Source organism: Cydia strobilella, chromosome 13, assembly GCF_947568885.1.
Source record: "Cydia strobilella chromosome 13, ilCydStro3.1, whole genome shotgun sequence".
NCBI lineage: Eukaryota > Metazoa > Arthropoda > Insecta > Lepidoptera > Tortricidae > Cydia > Cydia strobilella.
In genome coordinates this window covers 10,528,145-10,554,562 of record NC_086053.1, presented here as the reverse complement: position 1 = coordinate 10,554,562, position 26,418 = coordinate 10,528,145, and the positions used below count along the sequence as shown (strand labels likewise).

The 26,418-nt window shown below is 36.1% G+C and overlaps 1 protein-coding gene across 1 annotated transcript; it reads left to right on the top strand.

The window, feature by feature from the left end:
• The first annotated feature begins 226 nt into the window (after positions 1-226).
• Positions 227-26,362, top strand: LOC134746617 (uncharacterized). The gene is made up of 3 exons (XM_063681044.1): positions 227-388; positions 18,682-18,867; positions 24,728-26,362. The coding sequence occupies exons 1-3, from the start codon at positions 331-333 to the stop codon at positions 24,931-24,933; spliced, it is 450 nt and encodes a 149-aa protein (XP_063537114.1). The 5' UTR covers positions 227-330; the 3' UTR covers positions 24,934-26,362.
• Positions 26,363-26,418: the final 56 nt, after the last annotated feature.

The following is a 26,418-nucleotide window of genomic DNA, read 5'->3' as shown; positions in this document are numbered from 1 at the left end:
GCTTTTTCGCGATCTACAAGAGCTATGGGACATATTTTTAGTGTGATTTGTGCCCCCATATTTTTAGATTTTTACACTTGACTGTACAACGAGCTGCAAAACGTCGCTTCATGTGCAACAGTCGCATGACCGGTCTGTAAACATTTATCTATTCTTACGGCCCTGCGACGCGGTCGCAGACCCAATACGCATGTACTGTATTCGCGCCAAACGCTATTCTGCCGTTCACTCTTCATTCACTCGCTCGCGACCGAATAAGCCTGTCGCTCGTTTAGTGTTTCGAATTTCGAAATCGTGATTGTGTTTTGGTTAATAAAATAACTAGTGGAAATGGCGAATCTGGCGCTTTTGGTTCCCGTGCTGCTGGTAGCTTTATTCATTAAAGAAGGTATGTTTACTATAACTTTACTATGAGTAATCCAAAATTTACGATTGCGTAAACTTTGTTTACGTTGAGGTCACTGTTTACACTTTTGTTTTAGCATTTTTGGTTAACGCGCATAAAATTACAAGTCTACCATTATATCCCGTTGTTATTTTAAATGAAATAAAACGACTTTCATTCTAAGCAAGTGTAGGAGAGCGTTAAGTTTTCCCGCGTTCTAGTTTTGCTAATACGTATTACTCACACGTACACACAATACTCGATAAACGAAGCAAACTTAAAAATGTGTTCGTTATTTTTAACAATTGCACTAAGTTAGGTTAGGTAGGTATAGTTAAAGCCTAAGGGGAAGGGCAGCATCAAGTTAAACCTGTTTGAGGTTGCAACACTTGGCTTAAGTTCGCTAACGTCGTAATGAAAGTGAATCCAATGGTATTTGCTCAAGTGTGCTGCGTAACCTACGCAGGTGAGGTGAGGTTGTATAAGTACTATACGGTAGTTTAATTGCAAAAACTAATAATTGGTATAACACTACAAATTTTTGTTGGCATTGTGTGCCTATTGTTATTAAGATTACTTTTCCAAATCTGCAAATTTCATATTTACTTACATTAGTAATACGCGCAATATAATTTGTTATACCAATAACGGCTCGTAGATAAAGTAATTAAACTAAGGATTGTACAAACCAATTAATTGGACAATTGACGTTGAAATTGTCTACGGCTATTATCCGCGGCATTGGTAATAAGGTAAACCTTGGTTACGACTATTGTGTCGTAGGTACAATAAAAGTACTCAGATTCACTAGATTGTGTAGGTACCTATAACAATGATCACGTCTCTTGATCAGTCGGTCAGTTTATTTGCGCTAATGCATCTACTATTAGCAAGGATAAAAGAATTCTTTTAAATATACTGTTTGGCAACTATACTTATATAATAACTTTGGTAGGTATATAATAACGTGACTTTAGTATGGGCTAAATGTAATTTTAAATCAACTGACGAGTATATATATCAAAATTATCTGACGGGTGAAGTAGAATATTTTATTTTTCACTTTTATAACTAAATCCATTTTACTTTGTTTTCTTTATCAGTTAGCAATTGCACTACTTTCGGTATTCAATTACTTTATTCTCATTTTCATTATTCTTACACATTATTTTCATTATTATTGACATTTGACAGTGTAAACTTTAGACAAGTGTGACTGTATAGGTACTTGTACATCGAGATGTCGTGCTGGCTTGAAGCAAAGAAATTGTATATTATTACTTGGGAGGTAGTTAGTGTTAGGTACCTACTATATAAGCATTTTTGAAAATATTATTCTCACATGTTGTTGTTATTCTTATTTTGATAAGTTTAAAGCAAATTGAGAACGATGATCTATGATAAAATTAAAATAAATACCTAATTTACAAGTTTTTCCAAGCCAATACATATTGGCCATCCTTCATAGAACTGAAAGTACCTACTTATATATTAACTCAAATGCATATAGTCAATACGCCCACTTATTTAAAAATTTAATACCCAGAAAAAAACAATAGTTGACATGACAACTGAGTAGGAAGGGTCAAAAGACAAATGAGCAAAAGAAGTCTGGGCGGGACGGACCATCATCATTACTCGTAAGGAGCGAGCTCTATCAAATAAAAATATCCGGCCAAGTGCGCGAAGCGCGACCCCTCGTTATATGGCCTTGCAAATGTGCGAACAATTTATAATAAAAGCATAATAAAGTAACACTCCAGACAATCACTTCAACTCCCAGCGTTTCCAGTGGGTTCCCTTAAGCTTCCAATCGAATGAGCGCAAAGTGTTTGCAGAATTTCAGATATAATATACCTGGATATATTACAACACACAAAAAGCAGCTATGGTTTGTCAAAGGACTGTCTCATTTCAAACATACATAGAGATAATCATTCTATATTTGTCTTAGACCAGTACTAGAACCCAAAAGAAAAGGATGAGTATAGTTTTTTTTGTTCTTATTTACTGACAATTTGGTTTGACCAACTATAGTATAGCTACACAGGCGTATTCGAATGTTAATAACAGGTTATAAATTTCATTATATATGGATCAGTTACTATGGATCTGATTCGAAATCGAAAGTGACTTTTTTTGGTTGAAGAAATGTCACTTTAAACACTGACAGATCAGATCCATAACTGATCCAGATCTAATAAATAACCTGTTATTAAACTTCGAAAACGCCTGACAGTCTGTTTATGTTGCTTTTAGATACAAATTAACATTCGCACTGTAACTTAATTAAAATACTTACTGTACTTATTTTGAATAAATTAGAAAAGAAAGAAAGAAAGAAAATACATTTATTTGACGCCACAACATAGTACATAAAAAAAAGAAAAGCATGCAGACAAAAAACATTTGGACGCCAAAAAGGATCCCCACTCAGCATAGTGCCGCGGCAAACCGTGGCGCTGGTTTTCTGTAATCATAATCATAATTACCTACTTACACTACTCTAACTTTTTGCGATGTGTTTTTATCGTAATCATCTTGACCGTGGAGTATTTCAATTTAATGCCTCTTTATTTACAATTACAACTTATGAGGCAAAAACTTGGTAGGTAGTGTTTTTGTTACAAACACTGAACTAACTTCCAATTAAACAATGAAAATTACCGATGATAGTGATGATTCATTCATAACATACCAAGTAGAAACTTAGCAGTTTAGTAGCGTATTACTTACTCATCTCATAGTGCTACTATAGTGATCTTTATGACTAGTCAACAAAATGAATGCAAAATACATAATTATATTGAAAGAATAGTCACGTCGATGACTGGTAGTAAAGCCAATGAAATCAAATGGCGCTTGAAATCAAAATCAAATAGTTTTGGCTGTTATTGAACCGCGTCGAAGATTTCACCATAACCAGTTAACTAATTTTATATAACAGCCCGTGATTCCAGCAGCACACAAATGAGAATGACAACCGGCGTAGCGCGACCGGTAGAATATTAATAGACCTATATCGGATTTAAACTGAGGTGATGTGAGACAAGTAGGAGAATGTGTTTATCATTTTAAGAGGTATGGACGGCTGTCCATTTTGTAGCGAGTAGAATTGATAAGGAAGGAGTAAGTAGTCTTATTTAACGTACTTCACTTAGTTTTACGAGACTCGCGGTCTTTCAGCAAGGTGTTAATATCAAATCATTAAATACATTAGTAGTGAAGGTGCCCTTTAACTTTGGCTTTTGCGTGCGTAACCTAGCATCATAACATCCTCGCGAACGAAACTCGTAGGTCAGCCTCAACAGAACCAGTTACAACAACACTTTGCATCCATATTCAATTCAACCAAAGAAAATTAATTAACAGAAGCTACGCGAAAATGGACCAAGCTCTTTAAAAAAAATATTTAATGCAAGTTGAAAAGTTATATGTAAACAAGTATTACCTGCAATTTAAATTTAGAGTAACTTCAACTGCAAACATAATATTGTACATTTGTAGGTATGTAAGTTTCAGTAAATTACCTAGGTTAATGTTTCCTCAGAAACCTGAATTATATTTGAATAAGTAAGCTGACTAATCGATCCGAGCATAAACATGTTAGTGCACATGTGTGTGTGTTAATTATTTTTTAATTGTAAAATTAAAATTATTTCCTATACTTTCATTTGAAAAAACTTCCAAAAGTAACTAATTGTATAGTCACAGTCAGAAGCGTAGAAAGAAAAGTAACCGCGACGTATATAAAACCGCACCCCTCCATATTCGCTAACTATACATATTTAGTTAAAACATGACACATCTTTAACGTTGTATCGCTACAAATGTACAAATATAGTTGAGCAACTTTCACCGCGCTATAGTGACGCTATTCGGCACACTTTGGCCCTTTCCCATTGTGGCCACGCTGCCCGAAGGGCTTTCTACCGTGTCCGCCTATTACCATCAAACAGTGACAATGACGAACAGTTTTATTGTACTCTCAGAATGCATTAATTCGTGGGTGCACCCAGATATTTTAAGATTATGGTTACACAATTTTCTATCCAATGAATCCCAGTTCCCATAATTCAATTGATTAGAATAGGTACTATGTAATAGGTACCAACTCTATTTTTGTTAGTATATTCCCAGGCCTCTATTCGTTATTAGTCTTTGCCCATAATGCCCATATTAATAAAACGAAGATCGTATTACATTTTACGACGCACATTGTTCACTTATTAGCATCATTGCATTATATATAACCTCCTTGCGTGTATTTATAGAACATTTCATCCATAACCTTAATCAGAAACTTGTCCTTACAATCTTCAGCCGCCTTGTTTACATTACCACGTTATCGTATACGTAAACCGGTAGTTAAAAATTGTAATAAATCACGTCTGTATATCATAAACCCACCCACGCGACCGTAAAATCATACCTAAACCTACAGGACTGATCTGAATTTTGACTAGGAAACGATGGTTGAAAGGTTATTTGTATATCATTGTATCGCCTGACCCAATTCGAGCTTTGTTGCTATTCTGGCGCAGTTGATCTTAGCGACAAGACACGTGTCGTTAATCTAATTTGACTACAGCCCTACAAACATTCTTATGAGGTAACAGTTCGTATTCAGAAACATTCCTACACCACTGCAGCAGCTGTGATGTCTCTTAGACACCTAAATTAAGTTTTCGATATTTATATTAATTTGGAATATAGGTAACATCTTATTTCGCAAATGCTAATATCCCATATCCATAGGTCTAGTCTACCAAAGGGACTTGACTCAAGCTGTAAAATTAATAAAAGAATAAATTTAAAAGAAATACCTTAAAACAAAAAACATTACGGCGAAGTTAAACATAAAACGACATATGACAGATATATTTATTATTAGCCGTAGGTACCTTTCTGAAAGATTTAAAGTTGTGATAAATTATAGAGATGTCGTCGTTCCATACAGTGTCCAAAAATTTTTTTTCCAGTAAAACACGTGAGTAAACTCATTGATGCTTCGAGCTAAATAGTTAAATACCGCGCACTAAAGTTTTGTTATTGTGCGTGACTGCAAATGTCACCTTTGCGTCACTCCCTGTTTAGTACGGCCAAATACCATGTTTAAAAAACATATTAAATATCAAAAACAATTTTCGGGTAGTAAAAAAGTAATCTCAAAACAACAAACAAAAACGCCTATAGAAAATTAAATACACACCCTCCAGGATTTCCTGATTACCAATTAGCAGAAGCAAAACAAGATATACCTGATAATACAATTAAACACACTTCATTTATCGCGTTTCGGAATAAAGCTCTAGATCTCAAATATAAACCGCAAATCTATTTAGCTGCTGGTCTTGCTATTGACCTTATGCTGCGTCTTCAACAATCTATTATCACTACAACAATGAGAATGTTTATGTATTGCAATATAAACCACACATCGGAATAGTGCGGCCGTTCGTTCTATTTGTTCCGTTCGTTCGTTGTAGACTTTAATTTACGCTCGATTAACAGAGATAAGTAAAAGTTACCGCTTCCTCGGTTGTACCTTGTCGATTTTAACGGTGTTCATATTATTGTGGATGATGTAATCAAAAGAGTATTAACGTTAACGCCCACAGTCGAGCATAAGCAATGTATCGAAACTTAGATTTCTTACATTCTCAGGTAGGCAATGTTAGCATTGCTTACCTACAATACCTACTAGTCTAATGACCTAATATTTTGAACACTTAAATATTGTAAATAGCAGCCGCGCGTTTTAGATAAGATAAGAATATTCTAGGTGAAGTACATATATTAATTTTTAACAAGCAGAAACGTCTGCGATCGATGCTATTAAGCTTAGAATAATTTAAGTGGAAAGATCCAGAGGCCGTGAGTTCAAGTCTCACCCAAGGCAGTAATTTTTCCACTTTTAAATGAAGTACATATATATTGCGTAATTAAGGCTCCACTTAAAATAGTCGTTTGTTAGAGTTTTTTTTTGTATCAGTCGACAGTCGATATACGATGACGTCGATGACTTCAATAGCTACAACTAATACTCGTATTCATACTCATTTATTACTTCCTAGGATTGACTACAAGATATATACAGTGCTACTACGTAAACGAAATTAATAACTAGCTTAAATCTAAAATAGGCCCTTGGGGCATTGTACCAAGGATGCTGGCGGCATTTCCCCGCTGTATCGCAATGCTGATACGTTGTGCGAGAAAGCCGCCAGCTCTTCGGTCACCAGTTACGTCAACCAGACGCTTCGCGATTTCTGCAAACAACTTATGTGCGCTGGGACCCCATGGACCTAGAGTTTCAACTCCAAATGGAACGAAATGATACTCTCTACCGAGGCTCTTATATTTATTACGTTTTAAAATTTCGGCGCTTTCCGCCGCTCCGCCCGCTTTTACATTAGTCCGTTGGAGGTGGGACGGTGCCAGTGTGTCTACGCAGGTAGCATCCCACACCAACATCCGTCCCAAGCTCCAAGGAACCAAGGACATCCCATCGGGCCTCTTGCCATCATCTCTGATAATACCAGTCGGCTCAAGAAGAGCGGGTACATTGATGGTGGCAAGAGACCGACGGATTATGTCATTAAGCGACGCATGTCTTGAAAAACGGCCGGCACTTTTTTGACAAGATAATCCATGGTGTCCCAGTCGGTCCACGTCCGTGCCACAAGAGCATATGTGTGGCGTACACACCGAAACCCCGAGTCGCAAACCAGTCGCCAGTCTAAGGGAGGCCGGACCCAAGAAAGTACCAGTATTAGGCGAAGGATGGGCATGTAGCCAGTAACCCGCTTCCCGGGCTCCGACCGCCAAAAGCCTCGCGCGGTCTGGACCTGTACAGTTGTTTAGGAGAATATTGTAAGTTAAATCACAGTAAACATTATCCCAACTCCTTTGTGAATTTGGGTTGTCTGGAAATTGTTTTCCCGGGCAAGCAATTTTAAAAGCATTTTTGGCGTCCTCAAAGCCCGCAATCTCACAGTTTGTGGGTAAAGCCCTTAAAATATTTCCTATGAGACCAGACGTGCTATGAGTGGACGCCAAAAAGGCTGGGGAAGCCACACTGGAAATTTTGCGAATCCCTAAACCTCCAAACCGAATAGGGAGGGACGCTTGAGACCAGGAAGGCTCACTTAGCTGAATGTTTAGAATCGTCTCTAAACTAATTTTGATCAAATCATCTAAAGGCGACAATAAATTTTGATGTTTCCAAAAAGGACAGCAGCGGAGCACATATGTAAATTTAGGGACAAAAAGACAAAATTTAAGAATCACAAGAGCATAATGAGGGCTAATTTCGAGTAAGCGATTCGTGTGACTTTTGAATTTAGTTATAGAGTTAGAAATATAACCGGGAAAAGATTCTTCGAATATAGGAGATCCCAGGAGGCAAAGAGAATACTTGTCTACTGATTTGATATCAGGAGCCAGATCGTCAAATTTGGGTTGTAAGTCTGCCAAAGAACAAGAAGATTTTTGAATAAAGAGTTCACATTTGCCGAAATTCAGTTCTAAACCAATATTTTCGAAACTACTCTTAATAAAAGACAAATCAGAGAGCACAGTATTCACGTCGCCTCCTAGGGTTCCGTCATCTAAATACCAGACATTGAATTTTGATTTTAAATTTTTAATAATTGGATTTATAGCCAAACTAAAAAAATAAGATTGACTTAACTAAGGTGAAGCAACTTCTCCGCAACAACATTGATACGAAGAACACATCTTCCTATAACTTGAACCTAGGTGTTAATTCAGCAATTTCAGCATTGCATGTTAGCCACGAATAAGCCAAAACTGTATTATATTAGCGTTAACAACAATATAGAGGGGAATTAATAAGCTACTCGTAAAGCAAATAAAAAAATTCCCCACCTTCAGGTCTAGGTTGTTTACCAACCTACATTTATTTCTAGAAGTACTTAATTGCGCTGAGTCTATAAAAGAGATAATTTATCACTGATCGACTGATACGACCGACATCGAGCGACCCGCATAATTTGAATGAAATTCAATAAAAAGCACGACCCCGCGGAGAGGCGTTAACAGCCATTGTGACCTGAATGAACGAATGAATGGTGGCAAATCACACCATTCATTTATATTAATAAACGATAGCCAAGTTTATTCCCTTTTTATGGGGAAAATGGCGAATGTACAAGGGCGTTAATTTATGTGAAAGATACGACAGTACAACTACAGCTTCGAACGCTTAACAGTGCGTCTTTAAGTCGTCGTCATTATCAGTAAACTATAATTATTTTAAGGTTTTTTTTTTAATAACTGCAATGAAAATAGGTATTTTCTTATTATATTGCGTTTGAATTAAAAAAACATTAAAGTACCTACGCTTTCATAAAATACAAAAATATTAATACAGATACGTGTATAATAAATTATATACTTAGACACACCCAAATAATCGTTCCTGGTCTCTTCTAATAAGTGCAAGTGAATCATAGACGGGCTGTGACCTCTTGACATATAATTATGATCCCACAGGATCATGCTTCATCCATTACTGGTACTTAAATAAACCAGATGGCTTACTGTGCCCTTATGGCTTTATTATAGTCATGAGCCTTGGCACGAATCGATGAAAGATTAAGAGACTGTAAAAAATATATACCTAGTACGAAAGCTATGTCAGTAAAAAGACACGCGAAATTCAAAATTTGTAAGGGAAATCGATCCTTCGCGCATAATGCATATATTTTTAAATTTGCTGTCTACTTACAAAGCTGGCATGCTGTTTAGGTGGGGTCCCTTTGTTTGACATAATTATTGAAAGTCATAATGTATTGATTGTCAGATTATTATTAGTCATAATTATTAAACCGTTAATTTTCAGGATTTCGTAAGGTTATCCTTTAGATAGGTTAGGTTTGTTTTATGGCAATCCTGAATAGCTACGCGTTTCTGAGAAACACCAAATTATGACTAACGAAAATGCGGACAAACAATATATTATGAGTTAAAACTTTATGGGAAACAATAGCAACCCGTATTTAGGTATGTTTATATCTTCTGACTCGAACCCCAACTGCTTGACATAGGCCTCCTCTCCTTAATTTTGTACATTAGCAGCATACATACATACATACATACATATAATCACGCCTATTTCCCGGAGGGGTAGGCAGAGACCACGGATTTCCACTTGCTACGATCCTGACATACCTCTTTCGCTTCCTTCACTTTCATAACATTCCTCATACACGCTCGCCGGTTTAGGGTGCTCTTGACCTGGCCTTTCGCAATGTAATTGCAAATACATATTTACACAGCACTGCCTTTATTATTTTGGTATAGGTATAGATTTTTACATTTATTTTATTTTGAGTTTTCAAGAAAACTGCATGAAATTTGTTACAGTTCATCTTTAAACGTAGCATCGTTGAAGATAAACTAAACGAGATAGTGATTTGATTCGAAGAGACATTGTATCGAGGGTCCTGTCACCGGAAAGGGACAAATTGCTCTTTTGAACAGTAATTTCATTAATGTTAAAAAGGCCCCGGTCCCCCGTCGTTTTAAAATTATCATTATTTTAGGGCTGTCAACGATTCTAGTTTTATATTTTGAGGGGCATGAGAAAATAATTTTGTCTACTATCAAATATGGACGTGCTTGAAAACGTGTACCTACATATAGGTAAGTGTCGCCTTGTCGACTTTGAAATAGAATTTCCAAGAAAACTTAATAGGTAAATGAAAAATGGTTTATTAATTACCGTTAAAAAATACTGTAACTGCGTTCTAGAAAGTGTAATTATCATCTTAGCTATGCTTATTTAAAAAAAATGTGCCGAAATGTATAAGCATCTGGGAAGAGTAAAGTGAGGTACATAGTGGCTGGTAGTAGGTACGTAACTACTGTTCTGGCCTATACCAATAGTATTCCCACTCGTACTACAAAGCAGGTAGTACCAATTGTTCTCATTGTTGTAAATAATGAGTACACGTGATTAATGATTCGATACACCACAAGCCTATCAATTTTATTTATTTTATACACGTGACTAGAAAAGAAAATATTGTGGCGAATTGGCAACCCTATTTTGAATTAGGTCAGAAAATGTTAATTAATAAATGGTAATAAAAATTTATGTCATCTTAACAATATACACCGGCTGATATCTTAATAATTACATCACCGGTTATTAAATTACTATCTTGAATGTTAATAGTTTGTCTACATATTAAAAACAAAAATAAATAAGCATGAGTAAACCATTTGGCTCGATCTTACAATAGAACAGGCGTTACCCCGAAGACGTGGCTATTTTCCAACTACATTCAGAGTAGTAGTCTGCCAAGCTTTTTGAAACAGATACAATTAAATGAATACACATGAAAATATATCTTTACGTAGTTTTGGAACTTCTGGATTTCCACGTCAAACTTTTCTTTTTATAATGGATATGCCATTTTTATTCTTACGTTTTTAGGGTTCCGTACCCAAAGGGTAAAAACGGGACCCTATTACTAAGACTCCGCTGTCCGTCTGTCCGTCCGTCTGTCCGTCTGTCTGTCACCAGGCTGTATCTCATTAACCGTGATAGCTAGAGAGTTGAAATTTTCACAGATGATGTATTTCTGTTGCCGCTATAACAACAAATACTAAAAAAAACCGGCCAAATGCGAGTCGGGCTCGCGTTCCAAGGGTTCCGTACATTACACAATTTAAACAATGTATTTTTTATGTGAAATGTCTTTAAAAAACCCGTAGGGGTCGGATCAAAAACTAGGTAATTAAGTCCGACTCACGCTTGACTGCACATTTCTAATAGGTTTTCCGGTGATCTATAGGTATAAGATCTATTTTGTGTATTTTTTCAAAATTTTTGACTCCGTAGTTTCGGAGATAAAGGGGGGAATGCTCATTTTTTGCCTATTTTCTTGAATATCTTCTAAACTATTTATCTTAAAATTAAAAAATATATATTTGAGATCCTAACAATAAGCTCTTTCATTTGATATGTGACAAATTTTATTTTTTAATTTTCTCATTTACCCCCCAAAAGTGGCCCCTGTGTTTAAAATTAATTTGTTTACGTTACATGTCCATCTTTGAAAATGAAAATGAAAATGAAAAAAAAGTTTATTGTGCAAATTTGAGTATACAATAAATCACGACCCTGTGTCCTGAGCTAGGAAACCCTGTGTTACAGGACCCAGTTTCGTTATACTAGTTTCTTAATCTAGGTATATATTGGTACAAATTGTACAGAGAGTTACTTTGAAACTTACAGATAGCTGTGCATACTTTAACATATATGTTGCTGCGTGTGAGCGAGTGTTTGTTTGTATGTATGTGTATTTGTGTGTGTGTGTGTGTGTGTGTGTGTGTGTGTGTGTGTGTGTGTGTGTGTGTGTGTGTGTGTGTGTGTGTGTGTGTGTGTGTGTGTGTGTGTGTGCGCGTGTGTGTGTTAGTAGCATACTAAAAAGTTTATAATAAGAGGATAGTTATACTTCTTAATTTTTTTTTTTTTTTTTTATAAAAATGTATAAAAAATTTAACATATGTGATGTGAATGTAATATATAAATATTTAATTATTTTAACACATATAGGAGGAATTCAGTGTCGTGGTAATCCAGTTGACTAAGCCACTTAGTTAGATACCGTTTGCTAGGAGGTTTCTTTATTGGATGTAGTTTACAGAATGATTTCATAACTAAAGCTGAAATGAAGGGGTGAAATCTTTGGGCAAATTTTGTACGCGTTTTTGTGGTTTTCCAGCGCTGACGGCGTCTTGTATCTGCTTCAAAAATCTTGTCATGCAGTTTTCCATAATTATACATGATCTTTGGGTCACAAACTTACATATGTGTACCAAATTTCAACTTAATTGGTCCAGTAGTTTCGGAGAAAATAGGCTGTGACAGACGGACAGACAGACAGACAGACGCACGAGTGATCCTATAAGGGTTCCGTTTTTTTCTTTTGAGGTACGGAACCCTAAAAGTACGGAACCCTCGCTGCGCGAGTCCGACTCGCACTTGGCCGGTTTTTATTTCTTTGAGTTTATCTATATTTTGTGCAAGCGCTAATCAACTCATTTTAACCTAGTGAGTCAAACTTTTAACTGTCGTTCGGCTTCCTATAGGGAATTGGCTAAGGGAAGTTTCATCATGTTTCATGCTTTTATTTATTGATATTATTATAACACAATTAGTTGGGTTATATAGGATTTTAGGCCCACATTCCAAAAGCTAGTTATAAAATCACTCCTTTCATCTTTTTTGCTAATGTCGCTAGGTACCTAGAATGGCATCAAGGACATTTGTTTGAGGCAAAATTACCACAATTATTATTATACAACAAACAAACCCGTGTCTTGAAGAATTAGAATACCAATGATTTTGCCTCAAACAAATCAAACCGGTTCAGAGAATTCCCTAAAGAAGCGCTCGGCAACAGGCGGCCCGCGGGCCTCTCTGGCTATTTTTTATGTAATATTGACAAACGACATATTGACAAACACATAACTACATCATGTACATTTGATGAAGTCAAAAATATTAACAAGTGCGGCCCGCGTCAACTTCGGTTACTAATATGTGGCCCTTGGTTACTAAAAGGTTGCCGACCGCTGCGCTGCCCTAAAGAATCTAAAACTTCAAAAATATATATATTGTTTCTTGTTTTATGTAACATATTTTCTACAATTTTGCGGAACTTGATCTAGCTACGCATTTGCAATTTTTGGACAAATTTAACCTTCCCTTTATTTTTCATATAAAACATACCAAGGTTATGAATCTATGGTTCAGTTTATTTTTAGTAGGTACATTAGTTAGAATTATAAATAATTTAAGCAATAAAATACATCATCGCTAAAACATACACCCGTGTCGGCCATGGACACTTCATACAAATACAAGTCTCGGTTTTACCCTCACCTTAAAAAACCTAACGACATTAAGTCAGCCATCATAGTAGGTACCTTGAAGGTATTTATCTACCTTCGTACCTAGGTAATCATAAAGAAAAGGTCAAAAGGTACCTTTATGTACTACGGTTGTCAAATTCAACGGTCACCTTGGACGGACATTACGCTAATAGTGATGAAATCCCTTTGCACTGGGATGCTTCTTGTTTACGCTGACATGTCAATGTCGACCTATATTTACGAAGTTCGTTACGGCATCAATGAGGCATTGGTAGGATTATGCGATGAACATCTGAATTCGATATTTCAAATTTGGCCGTTAAAATGACGAAACAATATCCAGCTGGTAGGTAGGTATTGTGAAACGTGTCTCAATTTAGAATGTGACGCTGTTTTGGTCCTTGTTAAACTAGACGATGATGAGCTTATTATAAATGAATTTACCTAGAAAACAAACTCTAGGTTATGGGCTCTTTGGCAATTAACTTCTGAGGTATTTTGGGCGACGGATCTTCTTTTATATTAAATTTAATACTCAATTTAGTTAGAATTAGTAGGTACAGTGAGGTTAGAAATTGCATGGAGAAATTATGAATGGAATTCATTCGTAATTTCTCCATGCCATTTCGAACCTCACTATATCTACGTAACTACGATAATAGGTTGCGACTGAAAGGAATATCGAGGCAAACCACAATGATTTAACGATACCATCCTACGTAATGAGTTTTACATTACGAGTAATGTACCTAATTACCATAATAAAAAATAATTAATAGGTATATGTATAAATAATGCTAAAGGAAAATATAGGTAGTTGATCATAAGGCGCAGATCAAACTCAATCATACTCGGTAAGTATGTTGGTAAATGGAACGATTATTCGCTATCATGAGTTTCACCTGTATTGCATTTGCAACGCACAAAAAGGCCCAAACCGCGGTGGCGATTCAGCGGAAATCTCTTATAACTGCAGTTTGAATACGAAACCCGTGGGTTTGGGACCTGAGGAAGTTTGAGGAGAAGGAGGTTTATCAAAATTCTACGACGTTACCGAATAATTAGTTAATACTGCAGGAGCGAACTACTTAGATTTATCATAGCATTATCTGTTAATAAATAAAAGCTTGGTTTAGGAATCAATTCATTGTTGATAAAAATTAGCAAAGTCAGTTATGTTACCTTTGATACGACTATGTAAAAGAAGGACAATTTTTTACTACTGTTTAGTCCTCCATTCATTTTCTAGCATACATACCTCTGTAATATGTATAGTTTGGGTCTCTATTGTTTCCCATAAAGTTTTAAGTCATAATGTATTGTTTGTCCGCATTTTCGTTAGTCATAATTGGGGTTTTCCCAGAAACTCGTAACTTTTCAGGATTGCCATGAAACAAACCTAACCTATCTATAGAATAACCTTACGAAAATCCTGAAAAGTTAACGGTTTCAGAATTATGACTAATGATAATCTGACAATCATTACAATCTGACTTTTTATGTCAAACAAAGGGACCCCGTATAGGTTTCGTACTAACTCTTTGTAGTGTTTTCTTATTTTCATATAAATAAATAAATAATAATATTTTAGGACAATTTTACACAGATCGACCCTAGTCCCACAGTAAGCCTGTTTTGTGGGTACTAGATGACGATAAGTTATACCTATACATAGGAAACAACCGTAACTCAGGAACAAATATTTGTGATAAACACACAAATAAATGCCCTTACCGGTATTCGAACCGGGGACCTCCTGCATCGTAGGCAGAGTCACTACCGACAAGGCTATACAGGTGTTATGTTTTTGATGCACGCACTCCAATTTTATTGGCCGTTTATGAAGCCATTTATACACACACAATTATTGTTGCCCTGCATAATATAGGTCATTAAATCCTTCATGTCAAGACGCACTTTACAGGAGTGGTGATCCGGTGACCTCATTTCAGCAGGTCACTGGGGTAACCGAACAAATGCGCTATAACCTTCCACCTATTTACTGATGCGTGCGGCCAAATATTGGATAACGTAAAATTTAATGATGTTGGTTTAGGGCCAAAGAAAAATATTGCGGGTACAAAGTTTGTGCAGTTTAGCATCTTTAATCACGAATCTAGAACGCTTAAAATGTCAGCATATATGAACATGTATGAACTTACCGAAAGGGGTTTTGGCTTTCCATCACAGAAGGGTCCTCAAGGGTTACCATCTGAAATTCCAGCAGAAATTCTGATAGAAACGTCCTCATTGCAGATGAAGCATAAGGACCCTTCTCTGCTGGAAAGCCACCTATAAAATATATAACTCGCATAACTGCGGTGCCATTAGCTAATAGGTACCTAGTACCTACGTTATAAGCTATTACCAATTCGGTGCATGGGTCAGTTTATTTCATTGTATTGCAGGTTACGTAGGTATGCTACCTGCGTATATAGTCAGCTGCAGCAGAGATAGTTGACTAGCTACATACAATACAGACGTGGTCAATTATATCCGCAGCTGACTGTAGGTACCTACATAACCTGTAGGTATGTACATAAAATAGGAAAACATTGTCCTGCCCAAATTTTCTGTCGACTAATAATTTTAATAGGTAATGACTTGTTTTTGGTTTCTCTCGGTTGTTTTTTCATTATTTCTTATAAGTGAGCAAAGAAGTTGAAAATCGTATGATCAGAATAATAGCATTAGAAGTAATGGCAATGGAAATACCTAAGAGATAAACTTGTCCAAGTTGATTAGACACGAAAGGTCTCGTCAAATCGGTCAATGCTACCGACTCGTATTGCGTGCAACCTTTTATTGCATTCTAGTATTTCTAGTCAATGGCGTACCTATTATTTTTTTATTTAGAAACGTAATTTTAGCTAAATAATTATCAGTAATAATCTATTATGTCAGGTATTTGCAATGTAATTTTTAGTGTCCCGTGTAAAACTTTGTTTTGACAAACGGAACTTATGGGATCACTTCGGTCTTGCAAATCGGTTAAATGCATTTTTTTTTAATTAAACGTCTTTATTCATTACCTAACATTATACGAAACGGTATTTAGACAATAATACTGTTATTTGCATTATAGGTAGAAAAGCTAGGTACAAATTACATATACATACTTGTTTTCATCAAAAATATGTATGAAAAGAAGTTAAATCACCACGGGTACACTTTTGCTTATTAACACATGCCTACATATTAAGCTAGTTAAAGAAACGAGGTTACCAAAGTTGCACCTGTTTTAGCCACCAATGAACGTTCTAACTTCTAACCTAACTAAACGACCCTATGAGATAACGGTATGACGCATGCGTGCTACTGCTAGCTATTAAGCGCACCACAGTAAGCCATGCATATCGTATACATCGCAATTAAATGACAGTTAATGACATACCTTATGGTATGAAATAAAACTATGAAAACGGATTATATCGCGTATATTGAATTTATAATACATCCCGACGTTTCGAACTCTTTACAGCGTGAGTCACCCGTTGACCACGAACGCTGTAAAGAGTTCGAAACGTCGGGATGTATTATAAATTCAATATACGCGATATAATCCGTTTTCATAGTTTTATACCTTATGGTAATTAATTAAGGACTATTTTCCCTTGGCTAATCATATTACAATTTAAATATGTCTTGCGTAATAGCACGAAACGAGCACTGGTTCCTTCTCACTTAAGATTTAATGAGCTATGAAGAATACAAATGTCATAAATGTGTGTGGGTGGATGTGTGGATACGGTATTTTTTACAATTGCGCTTTTAAACCAGTAAGGTCAGTTAGAGCAAATGCAATTACTTATGGCTCAAATGCAATAACTGTTTGTACTTTAAAATCATAAAAACTTCATCACTTTTGTGTAGTTTTTGTAGGCAAATCATTGATATGATAAATTTGCATGCTTCAGCGGTTTCACGTCGGATTCAATGTCGTCTCATTGTCGTTTCCGAGTTGCCGTGACGGATAGCAAAAACCTTAGCGCGGATGCAAGGGCCTTGCGGTACTTCTAAGTCTGTTTTTCATTGTTAAATTGAACCGATACCATTCCTGTCTTACAATGGATAGTGGTTTGAAGCACTCATTCGGACGATTGTATCTAACTACGACAGATGTTATCTAAATATGTGATATAACTTTACATGGACATGTTGGTCAGTTGTGACGTTTTCAACTAAAAGGTACCACATTGCCGCTTGTTGATAAGGTTGATTTCTAATTGAAGCTATATGGAAATAGCGCCTTGCCCGAAGCCATAAGATGTGAAAATAAGAAGTCTAAATTTAAATCTATGTTAAAAATACACTACCTCAATATTTTGTAGTAATTGCACTACTATAAAATTAAGTTAAGTACATATGTAACTAGAGACTGATAACCCCACAGTCAAACTCTTTATTGAGTTTTGCGGGGCTATGATTATTGTAAGAATACTCTGTATTTTATTAAATAAATAAAATAAATAAATAATAAAGCGACAATACGTACCCTTTTGGTTGAAAATGGCACAGTTAGAGTACTAAAACTAGGAAGGACTAGCTAGAGGCCTAATTATAATAATTAGGCCAAGCCTTCGCTGCCAACTGTCCCTTCTACGAGGGAAGGTCACCTTTAAATTTACCATATATTTTAACTAGGATCCTGATCACCCTTCGTGATGCGACTAGGAAAACAGAGATATAGCATAGAGCAGAGTAGGTATAGCAGTTGGTAGTTTTATATTTAGCTGCATAAATAGTTCTTGTTTCAACGGCACTTAGTTCACGAACTAACGATAGCATCTCGGAATCAAGTTCCAGAAAACATACATTCATTATTCTTTATTCAAACCGAGTATTGATAAAAACAGTCTGAATGGATTTCCCATTGTTACGGTAATGGGGGGTATGACAATTATTACTGTTTCAACTACAAGCTGCCTACATGTTTGTTGACTGTTCATCTTGAAATTGCTCCATTATGTATTGTTATGGCAAGATAATAGATCAGTGATAATTTTATTGTTTGTTTATGCGTTAAAATGTAACTGACGATTTATTTAGATGAGTATCGGAAAAACAACATAGGTCCTTATCGAAGTTATCGTCATCGACATATGAACTACCTAACTTAAAATTGCAGGACGTGAAAATTGGTTTTAACACACCGTCTTTTTTTTGAGAGCCAAATTACATGTAACGACATAATGATATAATCTCCATTACAAAGAAAAAAAAATCGCAATATGAAGTACCTACCTAAACCTATAGGGTACCAAAAGAATCTTTTATATTTAACTATCTCAAAGGATGTTTTACACTTAAGATAAGTTTGCTTAAATATGTGCAAGATTTACTGAAACCCCACCTTAAATCAAACTTTTTCTGTCTTCCAGGAGAGTCCGTGCGTTGCTGGACATGTTCGTCGGACCTTCACAACAACTACTGCTCGGATCCCTTCATGGCCGGCCGGATCGACAATCCTTACGGCGTGCAGCTGTCCAACTGCGACGCCAATACTGGTGCTACCTACCCTTACCTCACCTCGTCCAAGTCGGCGTGCAAGAAACAGAGGAAATATGGTGAGTTTCATATAGCGGGAACACCTAGACAACTGCTGTTTAGATCTGTTCATAGCTTAGGTACCTTTACCTCAACCCGTTCTAGTCAGCGGGAGAAATTATATTGTTTCGAAACAGACGACGGCGCGATTACATTCCCTCGTCACGAAGAAAGTTTCAATGACTTACCTATTTCACACTTGGTATAAGTCTATCTGCAACAAACAAAAAGTTTATAAATAGTACCTACCATTTACTTACAGTTTTTTTATGGAACTTTCATTTAGAAGTCAGTTATTCTGGGGCTACAGTAGGTAACATCAAATTATATTGGGTAGTATTTTATACCTACTCACAGCGTTTCCAACGCTTTGATATTTATTTCAAACAATACCACTAAACTTGCAATGAGCCTAGCTGGCCATAATTTCAATAATTTATGGTGCTAGTTGCGACTGGGCAGGTCACGTCTGCCGCATGCATCCGGATAGGTGGGCTAGTATAGCCACCAAGTGGATGCCACAATATAAGCGCGGACGTGGCATGCCCAGACGGAGATTGCGGGACAACTTAGACACCTTAATTAATAACTGGCCGGAAAAAGCTCAACAACGGGAGTCGTGGAAATCAAGGGGAGAGCCTTTGCCCAGCAGTGGGACACTATAACAGGCTATTTAAAAAAAACCGGCCAAGTGCGAGTCGGACTCGCGCACCGAGGGTTCCGTACTTTTTAGTATTTGTTGTTATAGCGGCAACTGAAATACATCATCTGTGAAAATTTCAACTGTCTAGCTATCACGGTTCATGAGATACAGCCTGGTGACAGACAGACAGACGGACAGCGGAGTCTTAGTAATAGGGTCCCGTTTTTACCCTTTGGGTACGGAACCCTAAAAACTATTTAGGATGTTATAGCTTACAGCTTACTTACATGAAAATGTTCTCATCGAATTTGCGCGAGTGACTAAATACACGTGAGTGAAACCGCTAAGTTAGTTAAATGAAAATGTTCTCTCCTAAAATTCATTCTAACACCCGCAATAAATATAATTCACTTATAGAACTCGATTCCCACAGGCTTAACTATTTCGAAATTATACTGAGCATATTAAACTACAAGTCTCGAAGACAAGGCAACCCAATTAGCCGGCTTGGCCTAATGATATGTTTCACACGCCGCCACTGATAACCTTTCTCTGCCGGGATCCCGTTGTTTGACATAATTATTGAAAGTCATAATGTAAGGATTGTCAGATAATATAAGATATAGATAATAATTCTGAAACCGTTAACATTTCAGGATTTTCGTATTATAGGTTTTGTTTTATGGCAATCCTGAAAAGTTACGCATCACTACATAGTATAAAACAAAGTCGCTTTCCGCTGTCTGTATGTCTGTCCCTATGTATGCTTAAATCTTTAAAACTACGCAATGGATTTTGATGCGGTTTTTTTTAATAGATAGAGTGATTTAAGAGAAAGGTTTGTATGTATAACTTGAAAAGGTTTTGTGTAAATTAGTTGAACTACCTGTGCGACGCCGGGGCGGGTCGCTAGTACATAATATAACATAATTATCTAATTACCATACCATACTATAAAACTTAAAAGCTAAATCTAAAAATAAATAATACTAACCTTAAAATAAAATATAACACTTTAAAAAAATACTAAAATATATAATACTAAAAAAACTATTCCCCTGCGACATGGTGCCGTAGATGCCGGCAGCATTTCCTCGCTGTACCACTAGACTAATTCTTTGAGCGAGGAAGTTGTTAGCTCTGCGGTCACCTACAAATACTTATATCTACGTGGGTAGTTTCTCACATCGTTTAACAGTCCCTTTGGCCTATTTACGTTTTTAATTGTTTTGACCTCGCTTCTAGGTTACGTTTAACTGATAAAGTTTACATAGTACTTTATCAAGGCTTCGCTCTGACTCATCTCATCTGTTAACACTGCTTCTCGATACGTAATAATACTCATCTAACGTTCTCAATCAATCCCATGGTGCACTCATAGAACGTGCAAACTTGTGAATCGATTCTGGTTAAGCGGTAAATAAACAAATGACTCTAGAGGGGCACTATAAGTTGATTGATAGTCTGTTGACGATTTAATTAAGTGATGCTCGTCATTGCAATGTTTACGCGACTAGGTTGGTATTTTATTCGTGTTATTTACCATTTATTTATTTATTGGAATAATTTTTTTATTGCATGACTAACTGTAATAAGTACCTAGTATCTACCTATAAAAACTAACGAATGTAGAGTTATTAGAAACTACTATTGGCGTTATTCATAAACGCGCTACTAGCTTCAATTACCTATTAATCGTCTGTCTTAAAGTGACATTTTGACTTATGTAGGGGAGGTAGGGGACGGGAGGTTCCGGCACCACCTTGTAAATCGGGAAGTGTAAAAGATACTTAATTTTGTATACTGTGGTATTCAAGACTAGTTAACGGCATGAAAGCTCAGGCTAATCTCATTCGTGACATTGTTTAGTGGTCAATGGTCACATGGTGTCGACGGCTTCGTGAGTGAAAAACGAAGTATTTTGATGTGATAACAACAAGATCTGTAAAAAAGTGAAAGTTTCTGTATTTATATCCAGTTATTTCCGAAAATCTATACAGGGTGGAAAGACACGACGATCCTTCTCGCAAAGGGGGGTTAGTTTAAGTGATGGAGAATCGATTCGTAATGTTTAGATTTTTGTTACGAACAATTAGTAAAAACATTAAAATTTATTAATCTTCTTCTTAGTGACAACCCTACTATTACTACGTACTATCTACCTACATGTAAGTGTAATGTGACACTTATGTTTACAAAAATATTTACATTGTGATAAAGAGGTGGGTAGGAAATGTCGAGCTGCCTGCCTCGAACTAGCCCTTGGCTTTTGCTCGAAATACCGCAGCACTCGCTCTTCAAGCCTTGGTGCAATGTGAACTACAGTTCCACTGATGATACCCGTAGCTCATACCAAGATATTCTTCAATGGGTACGTTAATAAGCATCGTAAATAGTTATGCAGTTAGTACTATACTTTACCATCGTTATGTTATATTCATTGATGAAGATCTACCATAAGTCTTCATTACAAATTCTCTTCGTCTTATGTCCGCCTTATAAGGCCACTTAATTTACATTAATACTTACCACAGTTTCTCAATGTCAACCTCACCTACCATTACACAACGTGGCCAGGAGTACTTATACATCATTCTATTGTGTTCTCTAATCGACGCTAATTATGTGATATACATGCGTACGTATATATAAAGAAGCCGTGTAAGTGCTATATTTTGCGCTTCCTACTCTTTTAGGAAAACTTAGATGTGACAAGGTTGAACATCTTGTCACGGTGTGGTAAGATGATTCATAAAGCTTCATAACCATTCAAGTTATAGGTAGGTACCTGCTACGTGTTTTATGTTTATGTTCTTACATCTTGTCCTTCAAAGACGCTTATATGTAGGTACCAGTGTTATGATAGGTGGCCATTTATTATTTTTTAAGCGTATTTTAATGTTTAAATAATTTGTTTATAACAGCAAAACAGCCCATGTTGTGTCATATATAATACTTGACATGTTTTTTATTAACCGGCTTCATACAAAAAAGGAGCAGGTTATCAATTCGAACGTTTCTTTTTTGTATGTGTGTTACCTTAGAACTCCGTCATTTCTGAACAGATTTGGATTTTTCTTTAATTTGAATGTATATAGTCCCGTATTTGTCAAAACCCAGTTCTGATGATGGGATCCATGAGGAATCCAGGGAACTCCTCAAACCTTAGGCATTCATATAGCGATATTAGTATTTTCATCAACATACCAAGCATTTTCATCCAAAACAGTGCCATTTGATAAACAACCTACCAAACTACAGTAATTTTGGATATAAAAAATAATCTTAAAAAAAGTAAAACCGAGTTCAAGAAGGATAAAATAAAATATCATCCCGTTTTATATGCGTTAGCTACTGATACGTTTCAAGTTGGTACCAAGCCAAATAGTTACAATAGGTACGGGTTCTTTCTTTCTTATCGACATGGGTTGGTTTTCGGGTTGACGGCGTGTTGACGCTTTTATGATTTATTTGGCTTGGCACCGACTTCAAACGTATCAGTAGCTAGCGCATATAAAACTGGACGATATCTTATTTTATCCCTTTTGAAGTCGGTTTTACTTTTTTTTTAAGATTATTTTTTTATATCCTAAATTACTGTAGTTTGGTAAGTTGACATAAATATAGTTAGGTACGATTTAAGTAAATAAGTGTGTAGTTTCGCTCACTTATAAACTAATTCTAGGTAGTGTTTTTCTTTAACTCACGTCATATCTGCTCCTGTTCATACTCTCATAATATAACAAGTCATGTCCGCAATAAAAAAGTCCTCACTTTTGCAATGGTGCACGGTGTACCTACAACTACATATAGCTATTTACGTAATAGGTCTACCAACAAACAATGCACCCACGTGCATAAGATATTGTTGCGATATTATGTTTGCGCAAGGTCAAAAGTAAGTACGTAGGTAAGTGCTGTTATTACTGGTTGTGATAAAACACGATGACTGCATCTTAAAATAAGTCTTGCTCCGAATTTATTATGACTTATACTTACGACACCTACAATTACCTGTACCAAAATTATACACCTACGTCTGCGTAGAAAAGTAAGTAGGTAATACATAGGTACCTACACATTTTCCCACTGAAAAATTACGGTGGGTATCATAATAGTAAAGAAAGCAAGGTAGCGTGGGGATTTTATAAATAGATAGCTTTTCCCGGCAAACCGCTTTTCTCCGTGATTATTCATCTTGGTTCAATGTAGTGACCATGATATCCGTAGTTTCTAGTGAGTCTAGTTGCTCGGCTACATTATCTCTGTATCTAAGAGGGAAAGTAAAGATAAATACCTAGATACATTTTCTACACGTAGTATGGTGGATAAAGTGAATATTTCAAAGTCGCCCGTTGACCACAAACGCTGTAAAGGGTTAGAAACGTCGGGATGTATTATAATTTTCAAATTTCATTCAATATACGCGATATAATCCGTTTTCATAGTTTTATTTAATGTAGTAGGTGCCTTATATACCCGCAATAGGTAAGAAAGAACCATACACGAAAATAAGTTCATATATTGTCTCGGGTTGACCTACATCGGTGAATAAGTAGGTAGGTATTGTAATCGCAAAATGTAAATAGCTTGTTTCCCGATAATTTGTTCACTAAGATAATTTGCATAAAAAAGTTGTTTCTTAATCTTAAAAAATAATATAGTTAAATGTTAAAAAATCCGCAACGCAGGCTTCGTCAGGTGGCCACAAATACTTAATTACTTAGTAAACTCAAAACATCTCACCGTAGTACCTTCATACTTATATAACCTATGTATATATTTGTTATGTATATAGGAGGTACAAGATAAAAGTACAATCTAAAGACAAGGGTACCGCATTAATACGGCTACCTAATGCAAAGTATAAGGTTGTCACGCAGCCGACATAGTTTGCATTCGGCGATCGACCTTTTGTGATTGTTGTATAACTTAAAGAAAGTTTGTCTTTTTCAGCATTTGCTGGATAATGCAACTAAAGTACAGAGCGGTGAGCGGTCATGTAGAGTTCCTTAGGGGCGGATAAATTCTTTGACAAGCAGCTATAGGACGTCGGTAGGCTACCTACTTATAAAATTCGCGTACATACTTACTCAGTTGGCTCAGCGGTCCAAAAAGAGACCGACAAGAGCTTGCTGGCCAATTGTCGACTCGCAAATCCGCCTCTACCATGTCGCACCAACTCTAAGGCATCTACCTGTTTCACAAATCTTTAACATAAACTATCTCTATTCTAGTAAACGGCGAGCTCGTGATCTCTCGAGGCTGCACATGGAAGCGGGCCGACGACTACTCCACGACCTGCCCGAGCACGTCCAACGGGCCCAACGAAGTCACCTCCTTCTGCGAGACGTGCGATTACGACGGTTGCAACGGCGCCGGCGCCCTTGCGAAGACTGCTGCGCTATTGCTAGCGCCGCTTGCGCTTCTTTTGTTTAAGTAAACCTAATTTTAGTTTTTAAGGTGCCTTTTGAACGCCAGTGATATTAAGATCACCAAATTATAAGCCTAATATATCAAAACAAGAAAGTGCTCACAAAACTTAGGCCAGAGAGAATTATATCTTCAAGCCGCATGAGCTGCTGCAAAAAGAATATTTCTATGAATATTAAAAAACTATTACCGATGTTCGAACCGTCGTTAAACGATAATGGCTGTTAAGTTTACAAACACCGTTTGGTGTATAACATAATTTATATAATATGGCGTTCAAAAGGTTAATCATAGCCTGAACAGACTGGTGTGCGCGATCAGCAAAAAAAAATGCACACAAAAAAGTGGATAGGAAACACTCGACAAAGTGCAGTCTTCGCAAGCCAGTCTTTTCGGGACCTGATTCTCGCGGTTTTGTTTTAGCATTTGTGATAAGGTATTCCGGTGTTCTGATATGTATGTAGTTGATTAGATACATCTCAGCAATTATACAGATGCATAGGAGTATATATTAGGCAGCTATAGACAGTTCATTATCATACGTGTACGACTGGCCTTGCGAGTAGGTATTACCTCCATTAAATGTTATAATAGGTAATACTGTTTATTTAGTCAATGTAAAATATCAAAACATCGGAAAACTTCGTTTACTATGACAAAATAATAATTTATTACATAGCAGTACCGTCAGTAAATAAAGGGTCACAGATTACCTTATTACTGTAAGTAAAAATAAATACATCTTCTTTCTTAGCTCGCTGTACTTCCATGAAAAGAACCAAATTAGTTACCCACCGTAATGTAAGTTACTTCATTGTTAAACAATAACACAAAGCTGTTTATTCGATGACGTATAATGATCAACAAAGATCAACTACCTACCTTATTCAATATGTTTATAAACTTTTATTCAAACAAGCCTTTGCTGTGCCTTACTTAACTGTTTTTTTTTTGTTAATTATTATTATGACTTCCAGCATTTCAATGTATTTTTATATACCTACCAGTGTACCTAAATAAGTAGGTGGGATAAGCCTACTATTCACACTAGAACTTTTACGTTATATTTGTAGATAGCTTGAGTACCTAGTAAATAAAAATTTACCGTAAGAAGCACGATTAAATGTATCTAAGAATAAATCATTGTATTACCTACATTTTAAAACATCCAAATTAATAATAATAAAAAATTGACAATTAATAAATGTTAGTGAAATGTATGAGTTGTAAATATTGTGTTGAGTTTAATAACAAAGGATGTTTTCCATTTAAATAACATAAAAAATACTTATTTACTTCTTGCGCAGGCGTACTATTTATTGTGACAGTTTTTAAATTCTGTTTTGTAAATCTATGTTTATTTGTTTAAATTAACTATCTGGACAATTCTTACTAATTTAAGAAAGGTGATAACTTTAATAAAGTTTAACCTAGCCTAATACGATGTTTTTGTATTACACCCCTACCCCCTTCCCTACCTACTTAATTAGTTAAT

What these genes read in the sequence shown, in the direction of transcription:
- LOC134746617 (XM_063681044.1), top strand. Translation starts at nt 331, where the DNA reads ATGGCGAATCTGGCGCTTTTGGTTCCCGTGCTGCTGGTAGCTTTATTC. An exon ending in AGCTTTATTCATTAAAGAAG is followed by an intron (nt 389 to 18,681) that starts GTATGTTTACTA and finishes TCTGTCTTCCAG; the next exon opens with GAGAGTCCGTGCGTTGCTGG. An exon ending in CAAGAAACAGAGGAAATATG is followed by an intron (nt 18,868 to 24,727) that starts GTGAGTTTCATA and finishes TCTCTATTCTAG; the next exon opens with TAAACGGCGAGCTCGTGATC.